General features: G+C 36.4%; 2 protein-coding genes across 14 annotated transcripts in view; both read right to left on the bottom strand.

The window, feature by feature from the left end:
- Positions 1 to 1,744: 1,744 nt before the first annotated feature.
- LOC109102948 (mucin-2) lies at positions 1,745 to 12,768 on the bottom strand. 2 transcript variants are annotated; one of them, XM_042747047.1, is made up of 19 exons: positions 12,255 to 12,768; positions 9,532 to 11,587; positions 8,284 to 8,445; positions 7,884 to 8,193; positions 7,689 to 7,783; positions 7,119 to 7,144; positions 6,897 to 6,931; positions 6,632 to 6,779; positions 6,170 to 6,329; positions 5,713 to 5,845; positions 5,572 to 5,606; positions 4,623 to 4,698; positions 4,482 to 4,516; positions 3,609 to 3,654; positions 3,404 to 3,475; positions 3,253 to 3,272; positions 3,127 to 3,142; positions 2,809 to 2,913; positions 1,745 to 2,394 (listed from the first exon to the last, which is right to left on the bottom strand). In XM_042747047.1, exons 1-19 carry the CDS (start codon positions 12,264 to 12,266, stop codon positions 2,370 to 2,372), a joined length of 3,567 nt encoding a protein of 1,188 aa, XP_042602981.1. In that variant the 5' UTR covers positions 12,267 to 12,768; the 3' UTR covers positions 1,745 to 2,369. The 2 variants fall into 2 exon arrangements, with proteins under 2 accessions (XP_042602981.1, XP_042602980.1); XM_042747046.1 differs by having other exon boundaries at positions 7,884 to 8,196; positions 12,255 to 12,765.
- A 2,081-nt stretch (positions 12,769 to 14,849) lies between these two features.
- LOC109113418 (disabled homolog 1-like) overlaps positions 14,850 to 18,843 on the bottom strand; it is a 108,587-nt gene continuing 104,593 nt past the window's right edge. For all 12 annotated transcript variants that reach the window (XM_042747049.1, XM_042747048.1, XM_042747052.1 and 9 more), the window contains one exon: positions 14,850 to 17,049. Coding sequence is in view for 10 of the 12 variants with exons in the window: in XM_042747048.1 (XP_042602982.1) it covers positions 17,005 to 17,049 (45 nt within the window). In the remaining 2 variants the exon portion in view is untranslated. The remainder of the gene's footprint in view (positions 17,050 to 18,843) is intronic.

Below are 18,843 nucleotides of genomic sequence, written 5' to 3'. Positions count from 1 at the left end.
CGACCTCTGCCTGTCAGTGTCTACATGTTTGTACTGTACATGTGCGCGTGTCACTTCCTGTCTTTGTGTGCAGTTTGAATTTTAAAAGTTATGCACTGCATGGTGTTCCTGTTCTGATTTGCACTTTAATTTTTATGTTAAAAAGAAAAAAGGGAAAATAAAGTGGTATATGCATTTTGAGGTTTGTGTCCTTATTTTGATTTAATAATAATAAAAAAAGAGAGAGAGAGAGAGAGAGGAGAGAGAGAGATATATATATATATATAGAGAGAGAGAGAGAGAGAGAGAGAGAGAGAGAGAGAGAGAGAGAGAGAGAGAGATGTTAAACAACAGAAAATCAGCAACTTGTATATGGTGATATAACAACTTATGTATGACCCCCCCCCCCCCCCCCCAAAAAAAAAATAACTATTAGCACAACTTTTTAAACATAAATATTAAGTTAATAGTAAGATATTTTCTTAAACATCAAACCAGCATATTAGTGACACTGAAGACACTACTCTGCTGGAAATTCAGCTTTGCCATCACAAATTTTGAGATGTATTGAAATAGCAAAGAGTTATTTATTTGTATTATATCAAAATATTACTGCTTTTACTGTATTTTAATGAAATAAATGAAACCCTTGGTAAGTAAAATAACATTTTCAAAAACAAAAAAATCTTACAGACCCACACTTCTGAATGCTTTTATAATTAACTAAAACATTTTAAAATACTTAATCTATTAATTACAATATTTTTTTAATTTATTAAATACTTAATATTTATTTTCATTCATTCCTTAACATAAACAGAACAACAGAATTTTGTGAATATATGAATATGAATGTTAAATGCATATGTAATTATCATATCTATATTTTTAATTATATATTTATTTAATACAATTATTTTTACACTACTGTTTAAAAGTTTGAGGTCAGTAAGCCTTAAAAAAAAAAGAATTCAATACTTTTATGTAGCCAGTATGCATTAAATTGATCAAAAGTGATAGTAAAGACATTTATAATTTTACACAAACGCTTTCTATTCTTTAAGTATAATGTTTTTCACAAAAATGAATGAATGAATGAATGAATGAAGTAAATAAAAACTGTTCCATTTTAGATAATAATGAGAAATGTTTCTAGAGCAGAAAATCAGCATATTAGAATGATTTCTGAAGGATCATGGAGACTGGAGTAATGATGCTGAAAATTCAGCTTTGCATCACAGGAATAAATGACATTTTAAAATATATTCAAATAGAGAACAGTTATTTGCAGCCTTGGTGAGCATAAGAGACTTTCAAAAACATTTTACAGACTCTAAACATTTGAATCCTTTACTTAACAGAGCAACACTTTTGAAATAACAAAGGCTGAAGATACACAACCATGTCATTTATTGTCTTCACCAGAAAACTTAGTACGTGCAGTAGAATCACAAAATAAACAACACTTAAACTTGCACTACAAGCATCAGCATATCTTCCCTCATGTAGAGTAACCCTGAAGACTGGGAATACTTAAAGGGATAGTTCACCCAAAAATGAAAATTCTGTCATCATTTACTCACCCTCATGTCGTTCCAAACCTGTATGAGTTGCTTTCTTATGTTGAACATAAGAACAGTTGGTGGTTGCCATTGACTTCCATAGTATTTTTTTTTTCCTAATATGGAAGTCAAAGGCAACCACCAACTGTTTGATCACCAGCAATCTTCAAAATATCTTCTTTTATGTTCAACATAAGAAAATAAATGATGACAGAATTTTCATTTTTGGGTGAACTATCCCTTTAAACATGCTTATAAAATATATAACAAATAATATAATACTAATTAATCTAATACAAATACAAAGTTTGGTTATAAAAACTTTAAACTGCAATTCTAAACTTCTAAGTAAATGATACCACAAAAACAACGATGACATTGCAATAAACTGTTAAAACCGAACCCAGATGTGAAGCTGTTTTAACCTGCACAAGCTGTCATTTTGATCTGTCAGCTTTTAACTCAGTTGTTTAATTATGACATAAAACATCTTTGCCATAGAACTTACAACTAACACTTAGATGAAATGGTTTAAATAACCTGAAGAGCTTCTCACCACACCATACATGTGCCTTTTTTTTCTTTCTTTTTTTTTACAGAATGAACATATTATACATGAATATAGAACTCGCCTGCAGCCACTTACAGACTAATGCACAATCACAAACATAATTCTTCCCACTTGACAGACACGTCTCCGCTTGAGCTTGTGTGGGTGACATTTACTGTGGTGCTCATCAAAACACAGCCCACAGGAGGGTTATGAACTCAGAAACTGTAATGATCCAGCGCAGTCCGTCTTTCCCTCTCACAGCCGGAGTTATTCAGCTATTTTGAGACAGGTTTAATTGACCTAGAATAGACAAACATGTTCTCTAAAAATGTCAGTAAACATCAGTGTAGCCTAAAAAGGCCAGAGGTTAGAATTGACCAGGGAAAAATAAAAAGCCAGCACTAAATGTTAAAAGTCGATGAGGAAGTAAAAAAAAAAAAAATGAGAATAATCTTTCCATATGAATATATAAGGAAAACAGATGTATAATAACAGTATATATATATATATATATATATATATATATATATATTGGTCTGTTCTTTTCTGTTCTGTTTGATGAATAGAAACATTTCAGAAATGTTGCCTATACTTCAATAATAAGCTGTTAAATGTCTGGATCCACTGTGACAACTTACCCCATATAACGCAACAACATGATCTGCTATTGGGGCATATTGTCACAAAAGCTCAAAATGTGTTTGATGTACGTACTTGCTGTAAATAGGTATGGAGTCTCCAGCTATGATGTCGGCGTACAGGTCTGGAGGAGGAAGAATCTGGAGGTCTGAGTCATCTAAATCTTCTTCCTCTTTATTTCTGAAGGAAATATACAATAACAACACAATCTAGTTAGCAGTTAGCACTACGGCTGCACAGGTTGAGAGAATGAGACATAGTTTCTGGAAAACCATCTCAAACAATCATGTAAAACCAGTCTGACCACATACTCCTGCGGGGAAAAGACATCTCATGAATTACACATCTCATGTGTTACGTGTGAGAACATGCACATATTTTGTGAGCACTTACAAGCTGTCAGGATCCTCTTCAAGTGGTAACAGATGAAACCAGAAGCGGAAAGAAGAAGAAGAAGAAAAGTGAGTGTGGGTAGATGTGACTGTTTATGTAATTCAGTTTTAGAGAGTCAAGACATACCTGGTGTGAGCTCTCGCATTCTTGATGCACAAACGGCCAAATAAGGAAACAGGAAGTAGAGATTAGTTGCTATCCTCTAATCTTACCGTTTACAGTAAGCTATCTTTAGTGAATTCAAAGGAAGTAGACAATAACTAAAGCGATGGCCTACATTGGGCTGTTGTTTCTGTTGTTGGGTTGCATGAAGAATGAGGAGAGTTTTTGAATCGCTTCCTGTTTTCTTCTGCAACACAGTAAACAAATGCTTATTCTTGGGTTCTTAATGTGAAACAGTTTATGACAGAGCAAAGTTAGTACAGAAGTATGTGGCATTTTAGTGAATAGAATAGAATTGAATTGAATAGAATGGAACTTACGGCACATTCATATAAGATGAATCACTTTGGTCTTGGTGAACAGGATCTAAAAAAAGACATGCAGGGGACAAAACAACAACAAGAATCAACAAGTTAATAATAATTTATTGTTAATATTATTATCAACAATTTTGGATTTTTATGTCATAATTATGACTTAGAATCTCATAATTTTGACTTATGTCATAAGAGTTTCTTTAGCTCATAATTTAGAATTTTTGTTATAATTTGGACTTTTATGTTATAATTATGACTGTATGTCAATTTTAACTGTGTATGTCAATTTAGAATTTTTATCTCATAATTATGACTGTTCATGTCCTAATTTCAACTTTTGATGTCATAATTATGACTGTTCATGTCACATGTTTGACTTTTTATGTTACAATTCGGATGTTTTATGTCATAATTATGACTGTTCATGTCATAATTTCAACTTATGTCATAATTTTGACTTTTTATGTCATACTTATGATTGTTCATGTCATATGTTTGACTTTTTATGTTATAATTTGGATGTTTTATGTCATAATTATGACTGTTCATGTCATCATTTCAATTTATGTCATAATTTCAACTTTTTATGTCATAATTACGTTTTTGTCAGTTTTCTTTTTTTGTTGTCATAATAGACTTTTTTATCTCATGATTTTAGCTTATGTCATCATTCTGACTTTTAATGTAATAATAATCATTTACCAAAGTGTGACTTTTTTGCTTATGTGGTGGAAATAGGCTTCCATAAATGCAACTATGAACAAGCAAATGATATATTGTAGCTATAATGACTAATATAGTTAATATAGTCTCGGATGTTCCTAGTTGGTGGTGTTCCTGTTAACATTTTTTGTTGATGTCTCATCAGTGACTCACCTTGAGCTGGTGTGGCGTGTGATTGATTCAGCGCTCTGAAAGATTGAACATAGACCCCTCGTAAACAATACAACAGCTTAACAGCCAAGCTTTGTAGCCGAGTACAAAAGAAGGCGAATGTACACACAAGGTAACACTCACATGTGTGCTGTGTCATTAGCAGAGCCAAACACAGGGTCGTCCTCATCACATGACCACTCTTCACTGTCTTCTGAGACTGATAACAATAAATCAATAAATTAGTCCTGTCAAACGATTAATCGCGATTAATCGCAACCAAAATAAAAGTTTTTGTTTACATAATATATGTGTGTGTGTACTGTGTAAATTTATTATGTATATAGAAATGCACACACATACAATATATATTTTGAAAATATTTTCATGTATATATTTACATTCATATAATTTATATTATATATAAATATATTTAAAATATAAACAACATTTTTCTTAAATATATACATGCACGTGTGTGTATTTATATATACATAATAAATATATACAGTACACACACATATATTATGTAAACAAAAACTTTTATTTTGCATATGATTAATCACGATTAATCATTTGGCAGCACATAAATAAATAAAAACTTCATTACATTTCTATAGCTGCAATATTTCGATTTACTAAAAAACTGCAGTTTATGTCTTGAGTAGGATTTGAATTCTGTATTATAAAACACAACCATCTAAAACACGAAATACCGCACAGACATTACCCTCATGAAAATATGCTGTACTGATACCATGGTTCACTTGTGGTACTCTATCAGATAAAACACAACAGTATTTTTACTATGGTATTTACCTGAAATATATACCATGGTACTTCAAAGTATTTCAATACTATGATGGTGTTACCACCATAGAATATTTGTAGCATAATGTGGGTTTGGGATTTTGAACCAATGAAATTTCACAGTGGCCGGGGCTAGTTAGTGCAATGCAGCAGAAAGTAATCAACAAAATATTCTGTTGCATATTGTGGTCATGGCTGGATAAGACAGTGTAAAACACACAAAACATATTATAATAAATCTTAGAAATAAAATAAATGAAAATTAGTAAAAGAAGATCCTTACAGCTCTCATGGTTCATGCCGTAATGCTCTGAGGTCCTAAAAACACACATAGAAAAAAAAATAAGACTTCCAGTTGTAAACTGTAGATTAAGATAATTCTAGCACACAATGCTAACATGAGTCTGGTCATTTCTATGGCTACCTGCTGCCTGTACTGGTGACCTCTGGGTCTCTGAGTCCATTGCCGTTTGGTCTGTTAGATGCCGTTGTCATCTTCCCCAGCTCCTTAATGCCATTGATGTTCAAATCCACATTCTCCACCGGGACGTAGCCGTCTGAAAAACAACACACAGCACACTGACAATCTGCATTCCGGCAGAAGCATCTGAAAAATGAGATAAGCGCTTACATACACAGTCTAACAGATAAGTCAGAGCTCAAGGACTCCTTCAGGTCCTTGCTCAGTGACAGATCTATTTAAGCATTAAGTCCTTATCAGGGTAAATTCATAACAATGCTCATTTTCCGCACCTCATTTATCAGTAAAACTCATTTAACGTGATGCTAATTATTTGCAACTTGTGCAAGAGCAAAGATAATGGCGCTTAATTAATTTGTGTGTGTGTGTGTAGATTGTGTATTTGTTGTGTTGAGCTCACATTTGTTGTTGCTGTCCTTTGCCAGCCATTTTCCTTTAGGGCAGTTGTTGGTACGGATGATGCTCACGGTGTCTCCAACCTTCACCGGCAGGTCGTTTTTACGGCCCTTACAGTCCTCCATCACTTTAACATGATAAATGGGCTCTTCCTGGCCTGTGATCTGCATTCAACATCAGTACACACACAGACAGTTAGCTTAACAAGTGCTCATCACTTAACTGACCTAAAAAAGAATTCTTGCTGTTAGCGAGAAATTGAAATGTACGGCTCATTTCACATTTGATTGAAACTATTGGGTTTTAGTGATGGTAAGTGAACCTTTTGGAGTGGGATGTGGATTATAATACGTAATGGATTTTGAGAGTTTAATAAGCAATAATTATGCAGAATTATTGGTGCAAATACACCAATACTGAAAAAAAATGCAAAAAAAAAATAGAAAAAATAAATAATAATAATTACCTTAAATTTTTTCCTCAATTCATTTTCTTTCTTTTCCTTTTCTTTCTGCTCCTTCTTTTCCCTCTCCTTCTCTTTCTCTTTTTCCTTTTCTCGCTGTTTGTCTTTTTTCTTTAGTTCTTTGTCATCTACCGCTTTTCCTGAGTTCTTCCTGTGGATTGAATGCTTTCATCATTACATTCAAATAAGATATTTTGGGAATGTAGACATACTGTAGTTTAAGTTAATACTCTGAATTAAGAATTAAAAATAAATTGCTGCTACAAACCTGGAGAACAAGCTTTTCTTGGGAGCCTCCTCCACCTAATTAGGTTGTGTGATTAAAGGCAACGGGTTTCAACAAATCATTTCAAAAACAGAACATGCCATAAGAAGACATAAAAAATAGGTGACAATGCTACAAATGCTACAATCATAATGTACTGACATTAACCATAAGACTTTAAACCGTTATTCTAAAACAATTTTAAACAACAACGCTAAAACTTACCGCAGCTGGAGCATCAGCATATGGATCTAAGTTTCAAACAATAGGAAACATACGTCAGTGAGATAAAAGAGAATCTAAAATAAACTAATGACATGACTGTTTCCTGTATGTTTATCGTTTCTGTGGATCAGAAGGCCATCAGAGATGAGATTACTGGAAACATAAATAACTACACTGCAAAAAAGAAAAAGTGTTTTTGTCCAAAATCACATAAAAATAAAAAAACATACCTAAAAGAAATAAACAACAAAATAATCAAATTATAATAATAAAATACTACATCAAATTATATAACTTTACACCAAATGGCAAATAATTTTTCTTGTTTAAGCATAAATCATACTGTAAATTGTATTTATTTGTGTCAAAAATAATTGTCATATATAACTATATTATATAGAATTATATAATTGTATGTTTTATATATATATATATATATATATATATATATATATATATATATATATATATATATATATATAGACACACACACACATACTTTTTTTTTAAAGAACCTAATAAAAACTAGAAAAAAAAGAAAGAAGTTTAGAGAATACTTCTCGCACTTACTCTTTGGAGGTCCTTTCTGTTTCTTAGTCTTTGTCGTTTTGCTTTTTTTACTGTCTACTTGATCATCAAAGACATTGTCACCTCTATGAAGAGTCCTGGAGGAAAGTCAGAAACAAAAATGTCATTCAGTGTTCAATACCGATAACATATACTTTATTTTAGTCACAGTAAAAGATCATGAATTTAATAGCTTACCCTGATGGAGTCAAGGCAGGAGAGCTTCGCACTGAGTCCTGATGTACAGCAGCTTGAGTTTCTGGATATGGAGAGCCAGAGTTCATAGACCCATAATCCACATCTCTATCATCCATGTTCGGAAACATGTCCTCTTTTAACTGCTGTTTTGGGCTCAACTGTCTCAGAAAGGCTTCCTCATTAATTGAAACTGGCCTTTTGGTACTAGAAGCTGATGATGGTACTGATGGAGGCCTAAAGGTTGAAAGTGCTGGAGCCTTAGGTTGCTCAACATCTTCATAAAACTCAAATGAGTTATCATATAGTGACTCTACTGATAAAGGAAAAAGAAAGGTAATTTATTACTTAGGTAGACAAACACTTAGCATAGAGTTTCAGATTTTTGGGGTAATTTTGTCACCGTGTGTTTTTAGAGGCTCAGATGGTGTTTTGGGAATCTGGAGGTCTCTGGCAGGAGACTGAGTTCGTTTCTCAAGTGGGGGATCCACAGTGGGTGTGGCTGGCAGAGCCTTCCTAGGCGGTGGGGGAGGAGGATTCACTGATTTGACCACTGTCACCATCCCTGCAGAATCAAGACAATACATATTATAATGGACAACCAATGGACCACCACCACCACCACCAAGCCATGCATAAACATAAAACTTAATTCAACATATTTTATGAAAACAAGTCTTGCTTTCTAATGCAATTTCATACATTTATCTTGCCAATGTTCATTAGATATTTTCTATTTTAAAGAAAAGTGTACATTTTACCTGCATTTATTGCATTCTGAAACTAACAAGAAAAAAAGACTAAATTCATGCACCTCAAGAAGAAGCATGAGGATTATATAATGAACTGAGAAAGTTATGTCTGCAAAGCCGATGAAAATGGTGAGGTCAAGGAAACATAGCAAACAGAAGGTAGAACAGGATTATGGAATGAAAATAGAGGAAGCATGATGTTTATACTCAAGCCTAATCAAATGCACAAGACGTGTGTAGACAATTTGTGAAACGAGATAGAATCATGTTTAATACCACATAATTGACTGTAGAGGTCATTTTAATTTCAGGCTGTAATGAAAACAATTATTTTCTCGGTAAAGATGTTTCTAAACTATGAGCAATATGGTCTAATTACAATAACTGCTTACGAGAATACACTGTATGTAAGCCTAATTAGCATTTAGTTCAACTGAAAACTGAAAGGTCTCAGTTTTAGATATTTCCTTCAGACAGAATATTCTTTGTCATTCATATTATGAAAGATATGTTGCCCAACATAGCTACAATAGACTTACATATCTTGCATACCGACCCTCCCTGAAGCAAGGAACTCCTCAGTCACAAAGGTATTTAAACACTTTCCAAAGCTAAAAGATATTTACAATGGTGAAGAATTGACAAAAATGATTTGTGTTGACTAATTTTGGACTTTCAGAAACCGCAACACTCTACAAAATTTATGCAACTACCAGAACCTCATCTGAGACTTTTATTTGCAAAGTCATTTAAGCATCCAGCTGTGCAAATGTCAAACTTATTCATACATGACTGGCCTACAACAAGAGAAGCCTTCTACAATGGATTAAATTTATCTCAGACAGCAAAACCGTGGCTAAGATTGTACAGTGTGAACTCTGCTTTAAACATATACTTACTGTGATCAAAGCCATTAACTTCGGCAGTTTCAGGTGGGTAAGTTTTAGGTGGCAACCGAGCATGACCCACATAGTCAACTGGAGGGAGTTTAGTGATATCAAACACTTCGGGTACAGGTTGGGCTTCCTCAGGCAGTGTTTCTACAGTTGTGACAACCTGTGGTAAGGTTTTTTCAGGTGGAGCTAGATCAGGTTGGGTCACCTTAGCTGTGGCAGTCTTAGGCAGAGGTGTGGGAGTTTCAGGCAGAGGTATCGCGGGTGTAGCCATCTCAACTAATGTTGTATTTTCAGGTATAGATGTATTTTCAGGTGTGGTAGCCAGCGGGCTCACTGTGGACTTTCTCTTGGCCTTTTCCAGAAGGTTAAATACACGGCTATCATTTGGTGACCGTTTTACCGAGGCCATCTCCTCTGCTCTTGCCAAGGCTGAGAGGGGCGAAAGCGGCTTGGTTGAGGACTGGTACTCATTAGTCCTCTCTGGGTTAATAGCTGCCTTGTCAGTCAGAACTTTTGCATTCTCCAGTAACATGTCTAGAGGTGCAGCAGGAGTATAAACTGCTGGAGGAGGGCTTGAGACTGGAGCAGGTGTATATTCTAAGGGATTTACTAAGGGCTCTAGAGATACCGCTGGAGGGGTGGATTGGGCAGGGGACCTGGAGATAACTTGACTCCTGGGAACTGGTGCAATAGATGTACGTGTTGCTGGAGTGGATATGGTTTGCTCAGAAAAGTCTCCATCTGGAAAGTCTTCATCAAAAACAGGGGGCGGAATATCAGTGAATTCTGGAGGTGGACTTCCTTTAGGGGGAGGAAATACTTCTGATAAACTGAGCATATGTATATTTGGTTTAGAAGATTCAGTGTCAGGAAGAGATAAAATAGAGGTTTCTGGTTTTGATTTAGGAATAGCTTGAGACGGTGTTGGGATGTCTGGTTCAGGAATCTTTGGATCAGGGATGGCAGAGGTTGAACTGCCTGGAGCTGGAATACTTGGGGCAGTAATGCTGGGGACAGAAGGTATTCCAGTTGAAGTCTGAGAAGGTACAACAGCCTTAGGAACAAAAGGTATACTTTGAGTAGGGGGAGTAGATGTTACAGTTGGGCCAGCAGAAGCTGGGTGACGTGGAGCAGGGGTACGACTAGCTGGTGTTGGTCTTTCCACTGTATTTGCCGCCTCATTCTCATTTTTGTTAGTTTTTTGAGTGGTAAACACAAAATTATTGGGTGTGGAATTCCGGGGTGTATAGGGGCTGGGTTCAGGCTCTGGGGTATCAGCTTTTTTTGGAGCCACTGGCAGAACCAATGGAAGATTTCTGTCCTTCAGAGACTTTTTGGTAGTGGCAACCTCTTTAACTGTGTCTGCCTTCTCATTCTCATCTTGACTAGCTTTTTGAGGAGTAAATACAAAACTCTTGGGTGTGGACATTTTGGCTGGAGGAACAGATGCAGGCGTAAGTGGACTGGGTTCAGGTTCTGGGCTTTCAGCTTTTTTTGGAGCCACTGGCAGAACCAATGGAAGATTTCTGTCCTTCAGAGACTTTTTGGTAGTGTTCACCTCCTTCACAGGTTCTGTTTTCTCACATTCATCTTTGTTAGTTTTTTGAGGGGTAAATACAAACTTTTTGGGTGTCGTCACTTTGACTGGTGAAGCGGACACAGGTGTACGTGGGCTAGAATCGGGCTCTGGAGTTCTGGTTTTTGGAGCCACAGGCAGAACCAGTGGAAGATTCCTGTCTTTCAGATTCTGCTTAACAGTGTTGACCTGCATATTATCCAGCAGTTCATCATTATTTATGGGCTGGTTCTCTCTGGTCTTTAATCCCCAAGGTGGAGAGAGCTGGCGACTGAGATTTTTGTCCTCCTTGAAGACTACACGTGGTGAGTGAATCGACCTTTTTTGCACAGCAGCATTGATGGATGAGATCAAAGGATTGCTGACTTTTGTTGATGGAGGGATAGCTTTGGGTTTCTCTGGGAGGGTAGGTTTAGTCTGGATCTTCAGACCATTTTCACCCTGGAACCGTGCCTTCAGGGTTTTAAAGTCTCTTGATTCATCCTGATGTATAAAATGTAGTAAATATTAAACTTATAAATAGCTTTACATTGCACTATGGAATGCATATGACAGGTTAGTATTTTCAGCAAAATCTCAGTACTTAACAAATAAACAATGCAACAACATTCATGTGTTAACAAGAATAGGAAGGCCATGTGATGACACCCTATTATTGTTCAGTCAAATTCCATACATTGTAATAGTCAAAACCACACCAGTTGATGTCAAAATGCACAGTAATATTCAATAAAAATTAACAAGCTGGGGTTAAAGAGCCGTGTGTTTAAATTGTGGCTCTTTAAAGCAATAGTATGACATTTTAATTGGTAATAAGCTAGTTTCAGTAAATCAGTAAACGGATTTTTGGTATAGGAAACTCTTACATAAGAGATTGCAATACCATGGTACTGAACAAGTACCATATTTATTGTATTTACATGGTATTTCAAAGAATAGCATGGTACTACCAAAATGAGGTACTATATGTACAAAAACTTTATTATTGTAAATGTACTGTACATGTCAACTCAATTTTCTTCACAATTGTCCACTATTAATTTTAAATGTATGCATTCATTTGTGTTTGAGGAACCTATATGGTAAAAATTAAGCCTAGCTCATACTCAGAAATTGCCAAAAGAATAAAATTCATGTCAAGGTTTCTCACCTGTTCCATCATTCTTAATCAAGTCTTCCAGCAGTTTGTCAAAAAATAGCTACTTTGCTTTCCTCAGCCCCTCATAATTAATAATCCACTGAGTTATTCCTTTATGATTCTAAGAGATCCAGCATGTACAACTAAACTGGTGCTGTGTCGCAGTTGTTAGAGGATAAATAGCACATAGAGTGAGAACTCGCCCAATGGCCCTGAAACTGGAATGAGGTTGGATGAGCGTGTTCATGTGTTAATGACGAGATAAAGGAATGTCTCGTCACACAAGCCACTTCACTGAACGCCAACACTGTTTTAATTCTTAAAGAATGCAGTCAGTCAAGAACCACAGAAATCCACAAAGGCCAAGCTTCTATTGTTAAATAGCCGCAATCAAACTCTCATTACGTCTTTACTCCAGGTATCCTAGAAATAACACATAAACATTGGTCAATATTGTTCACACCTCTTGTGATTACATTCACAGAGCATGTGTTTTACTCTCAGGAGGAAATGTGTCTCTCCCTAAAAATCTAATCTGCTGACTTTAAAGAAGGTTAGCCCTTAATTTAAATTGCATTTAAAGACATGTTCCTTATCCTTACCTTTTAGAAAATGTAGTTCTACAGTATGCTCCTTTTTCATTTAACCCATATATAGAGACCGGGGCTAGTTGTCACACTTCACTGAAGTGAATATTTTTTTCTGGTGGCTTTATTTTTGAAAGCCAATTTCCGAATAGATATCTTCTAGTTTTCTAGATGTCTAGTTCTAACTACAGAATTCACAGGGAGAAAATGGCTAATTGAACCCATATTGGTGCATACTATCACACTATAAGGGCTAGAATTTCAATGTGGGATTATTGACACTTCTTTGAGAAAAATAAAATAAATTACAGACAAAACAATTCATACAACCCTCATTTTGGCCAATGGAATTTACAATTAAAGCACTTTTGACTCAGGCCCTTGTGAAAACATTCCCACATGACATAGTTTTTGACTTCCTTATAGATGCAGTCAAAACAATCAGAGCTCAGGATAAGTAATTTACTCAAAGTCAAAGAGAAACTAGTTACTTACCTAGCTAGTAAATCACTCTCATTCTTGGAATCATAAAACTATGCATTTGACCTCTGACCCACAAATTATCTGTGATATTTACTGATAACTACACATTTGCAGTCATGATTGACACGAAGGTTAGTAATATGTTAAAATGATCATAGAACTGCTCTTGAAACAAGTTTCTGTGGAACAAAGCAGGCCTAATGTAGAAATTTCCCTGTAAAGCAAGTGAGAGTGAATTTAAATATGTTGTGTTCAATGAAATGTGCTTATTTATCTGGCAAAGTTCCAGTTCAGTGATTCAATTCACATACTGAATCTAATTTAGATTGTGTGGCAAGATAATTCAACCTCTGAAACAGCATTTCAACTAATGGATATGGTTCTTCTTTCTCTTTCAAATCTAGCAGGCCTATGATTGTAGGTAGAAAAATGTACACTCTACGTCCACACGAAGCCAGAGCTTTCCCTATCCGATTTTTCCCCCCCTCGTCTCAAGAAATATCTGTGTCCACACGAAACCAACACAAAACGATGTAGTATACATGCCAGAACAGTATGTGGTGCTGTAATTCTGCCACAGAGATACACTAAAAAAGGAGAAGACGACTTGGACTATGCGCATAAACCTTGTGCGCGGTATACGAACGAACATTGAACAATACATTTAATAATCTGTGTTAATGTTAGTTAATAAAAAGACAATCGTTCAGTGTTTGTTCATGTTTTTGTTGCTGTCACGTGATGTAGCGTTGTCTGACTGGGGTGATGACGTCATTGTTTCAGAAAATATACGGATTCGCTGTCCACACAAAAACGCAAGGGTAGGGTTTTCAAATCGATCCACTTTGGGACCCAGTTTAAAAAAATATCGACTTCACTCTCCCAAAACGCCGGATACATGTGGACGAAACGGCTATATGATACAAAATTTATGCATATACAGCTAAACGCGTCTCGAGTCTCGTCTTAGTTTGTCCTTCAGTGGTAGATACAACTGTAGTACTGAACTTTGTCCTGCCACCTAGTGGTGTGTATGCAATATTGCATAAAAGCAAAAGTTATTAATGCCATTCTAGAAACATCCTGTTCATGCCCATTGTTTTCCCTTTAACCTATCCACCTTTTTCCTCAACGCGGAAGTAAGCCTATGGGTGAGACTTCCGTTTCATTAGCTATAGGTAAATAACGAGGAGAATAACAACGTGCAGTAAACGGTAAAACAGTTTGCAGTACAAACCAGTGTGTTCTTAATTATCTTAACATCAATTGTCAATATCAAGCAGCAAAACAAACTGTTTTGTACAGCTAAAAATAGCTGGATGCAAATGAGACCAGAAGATACACCCATAGAATTTACAAATGGCGGCGCCCATTTTTACGTCAGAAGAAAGGTAGATAATGTGGTTACGAAGCTTGGCATTCAGCTGAGTCATGTGATCTCAATAAGAACAAACCACCCTTCTGTAGAGTAAAGCAGCTTTTCTTCTGCACCCCTTCAAATATAAAACTTTTTTTTGCCAAGGCAAAGAGGCAGAGCAACATTTTGGGATGTGTTTATTGGTAACAGTATTACATGGTGGGTTACGTAAATCAAGAGAAAAGAAAAAAAAAATGCTCTAAAAATCCACTGTAGAATATCATTATCATCAAGATAAAAATAATGTGTCCTTTTACATTACCAAACCATTAGCTGAGGTAAAGGCAAAATAGAAACGTACTGAAATTGGACTCCCATTCACCTTGATTTTCACCTTCATCGTCTTAATCGTCAAAATTTAGATCTTAAAGGTCCAAAACGGCTTTTATTTGAAATTAAATTGGGACTCTGGCCATAAAATAGGAGGAAGTTGTCGTCACAGTAATGGAATGCTCTGAGCTTTTCAGATGCAATGAAAACAGATGTCATTCATGGTGATTTTCTCTGATTGGGGGATGGATTACAGACAGATATTCTGGTGTGTTTTAATGCGATCAGACGGCCCAAAAGTCAGCATGAAATGGCCTTCGCAACCCATTTTAGTCTTAATGTGACATATTCAACTGGATACATCAGGGCAGGCCTTCACATCAAGAGAGAATTGAGAAAAGTGGGTGTTACATGTCAGATTGGAGCTAGATTACTTAAATCTAGTTTCACATTTCTGGTTAAGTTAATCAAAACGGAAGTTTCTTTGGACTAACATGCACCGATAAATGTGCAGATTGGTGTATTAAAAAGTAAACAGGGCCCATTTTGATGTCATATTGACTTTAAGGTCTCTGTGAATGTTTGTCTGCATGAATATGTATGTGTATGTGATCGTGCACATGCGTAATTATGATCGCTGCATTAACATACACACACACACACACACACACACACACGTTGAGAAGCTCTGGTCTTCCTCCATTACAGTTACCAGCTTCATCATCTTGACAACAAACCAAAAGAGATCACACAAATATGACACCAACTATTTACCAATGGACTCTCTCAGCCATTAAAAACATAATAACAGTCTCTCAGGTTTGTGTCAGGCCACTTAAAAACACACTTCCTGCCGAAATCAAAAGACAGACGACAAGCTTTGATTGCGCTGGGAGTTTGGGACACATGTTAATATTGCTTGGGTTTCATGAGATGTTTGCATCACTAAGGCCAGCCTATTTTATGGCACGGAAGTCCACAGGATGGAATGAACACTGTTATAACCGGAACCATTATTATTATCGTCATTATTATTTGTCGTCATCATCATCATTATTGTTATCAATAATAATAATTATTATTATTATTTACAAAATGAGTTTGGCAAACCAACGATCAGATTTTAAAGCCATGTTTACCCCTAAAACACATCTAAAGTTGACTTCAAGGGCTCCACTTGACTTATAAAATAAAAATTCCATTTCAACGTTTTTTTTTTTTTTTTTTTTTTGTTTTTTTTGTCATTAGTATTGTACAAAAGCTATAGAGAAGGAACAGTTTGATCGCATGTTTCTGCAACGTCCGTACCTTCGAGTCCCCCAATCAGATTCAGCTGCTCCGAAATCTTAAGATTTGGCAAAAGTCACTCCTCGTGTCAGTTCTCCATGGGTCCACGGAGAGAGAAAGTGTTGTTTTTTAGCTCTGCATAGCTTTCTAGCAGCAGAATCTCAAATACGTGGGAGAGAAAAAACAAAATGAACTCAAATCGCATAAGTCACAGATGGATCCGGTGGTCTGATGGCGCTCGGTCGGATGCGTGATCGGGGGTCCGACAGTTTCCCGTAATGAGGTCTCTATAGAGTCAGAAACTGGAAGTAGGACGTAGAGAATGAATGAAGCTGCAGAGCTGGGCTCATAAGGCTTGATATCACCCACAATGCCCCGCTGTCATGTGCAGAAAACACAGTGAGAAAGAAACAAAGTGTTATGGAGAGAGTCTGTCCTTCTTGTTCCTTGAGGAGGGGAGTAACGGAGGAAGTTGTGAGGGCAACGGGACTGACTCTAGGGAGATGGCTGCTTGGAGAAGTGGACCGTTGAGGCTGGAGTGACCGCATTCATACAATCACATACAGGCACACAATCTCACTACGCATACACACGGATGAATGCACATTCACACACACGAACACACGAACACACACACGGCAGGACAGTTGATTTCCAGTGTTTTGGTCTCCTGCTCCCCCCAGCGCTGATCACGTCTGTGCAGAGTTCCCATGATCCTTCACTTCTTCCCCTTGTTGATCTGGGCATAAAGAGGGTCTTTCCCCTGAACACAAAAAGAGAAAGGTTATTTAGATATTTAGAAATAACAAAACTTTATGTAAGTCTCAGATGGAAAACCCTGATGGGTCAAGGTTTGACCTGTTCGCTCCTCCGTGTAGAGGTTAGTTGTATTTATTTGTAATTATAGTAGTAATTATTTATTGCTAATATTCAATTAAATCAAAGCTTTTTGAGGTGCTTTTAAAATTGTACATTTTATTATTCACAGCTCCATATTTTAATGGGTTCGGGGATCTGAAACACAAATAACAATAAACTGGATACTTATCATATTCTAAATCTGATATATGGATTATATATAGATTTTTTGTTTGTTATTCATTTAATTTTTTAACCCTTTGTAGGGCTTTTTTACTCTTATTTTTTATTGTTCATAGGTCTATATATTAATGAGGTCTGACTGACACACCTTCCCATGTTTATTTGTTAAAAAGATATTATATTTTATGTAAATATATCCTATATATTTGTTAACTAGATACTTATCAGAGGGTTTATTAAGCATGTATATATACACACATATATACATACATAAATATACATTTGGAACACAGAGATGTGATATGTCAAAAATGCCGTTCCTCCTAATCAGCACCAGGTGGCAGCAGAGGTCTTTCTGAGAAACACTACTGTTTGCATTCACAAACTTACTTCATGAAACCAAAGGCTACACCACTACAGCTGCTCAGTAAATATATTTCTGCAGGAAAGACTGGAAAGAGTGAATAAATGTGTGGCTAATCTTTAATTCAATAATAGCAGACTAGCGGCATCAGAACTACCCACTTCATGGGCCTAAAACCCTGTCAATTCTCTTTTCATTAAAAAAAAAAAAAAAAAAAAAAACATCTAAACAATCTGAGCAGCAATAAGCAAAGGAAGGCTTAGATAAGGTACAGTAGAGATGCCAGTCAGTGTGTGTCCAGCCTGCGGCCTGAAGAACCCTACCCTAGTCTAAAATCAGAATGCAATTACCACTCACTTACAGACCTTTCTGCCCACCGCGGGCTCTCGAACGGACACACGGAGCGAGAGAAGACAGGATAAGTGTTTTAGCGAGCAGGAATGAGATTGAGAAAAATAGTCAGAGGATAAAATGAAAGGACCGGAGGTAAAAAGAGGAAAGCCGAGTGAAAAGGAGTGGTGGGAGGAGGTATAAAGAGGGGAAGGAAGGAATGGATGACTAAGCAGGTGAGAGGTAGAGAAAAGAAATAGATTAGTCAACCCTGCTGAGTCAAAGTGGTAAAGGAAATGAAAGAATTGGAAGAGAGGCTATTGCCAAGTCCACTTTTTATAAACAAAGTCTCTGTAAGGTATCTCACTCGCCGGCCATTTTGGTTACGTCTCACCCTGTTGAAAAAAAAAAAAAAACTGGATATGCTGGTTAGGTATTTTTTGAAGCTGGGATGCTGGTTTGAGCTGGTTTATGCTGGTCCTTTGCTGGTTTAAGCTGGTCCTTTGCTTGTTAAAGCTGGTCCTTTGCTGGTTAAAGCTGGTCTTTTGCTGGTTTATGCTGGTCCTTTGCTGGTTTAAGCTGGTCCTTTGCTGGTTTATGCTGGTCCTTTTCTAGTTTAAGCTGGTCCTTTGCTGGTTTATGTTGGTCCTTTGCTGGTTTAAGATGGTCCTTTGCTGGTTTATGTTGGTCGTTTGCTGGTTTAAGCTGGTCCTTTGCTGGTTTAAGCTGGTCCTTTGCTGGTTTAAGATGGTCCTTTGCTGGTTTAAACTGGTCCATTGCTGTTTTATGCTGGTACTTTGCTGGTTTAAGCTGGTCCTTTGC

This window comes from Cyprinus carpio, chromosome B20 (genome assembly GCF_018340385.1).
Source record: "Cyprinus carpio isolate SPL01 chromosome B20, ASM1834038v1, whole genome shotgun sequence".
NCBI classification, from domain to species: domain Eukaryota; kingdom Metazoa; phylum Chordata; class Actinopteri; order Cypriniformes; family Cyprinidae; genus Cyprinus; species Cyprinus carpio.
This window is presented reverse-complemented; position numbering and strand designations above follow the sequence as displayed.

Bases quoted from the DNA above. Each gene is read 5' to 3' on its own strand.
- LOC109102948 (XM_042747046.1), bottom strand. The intron at 7,784-7,883 runs GTAAGCTATTAA...ACTTTCCTCCAG, and splicing joins CCTGCCTTGACTCCATCAGG to GACTCTTCATAGAGGTGACA. The intron at 4,517-4,622 runs GTGAGTGTTACC...TCAATCTTTCAG, and splicing joins GCTAATGACACAGCACACAT to AGCGCTGAATCAATCACACG.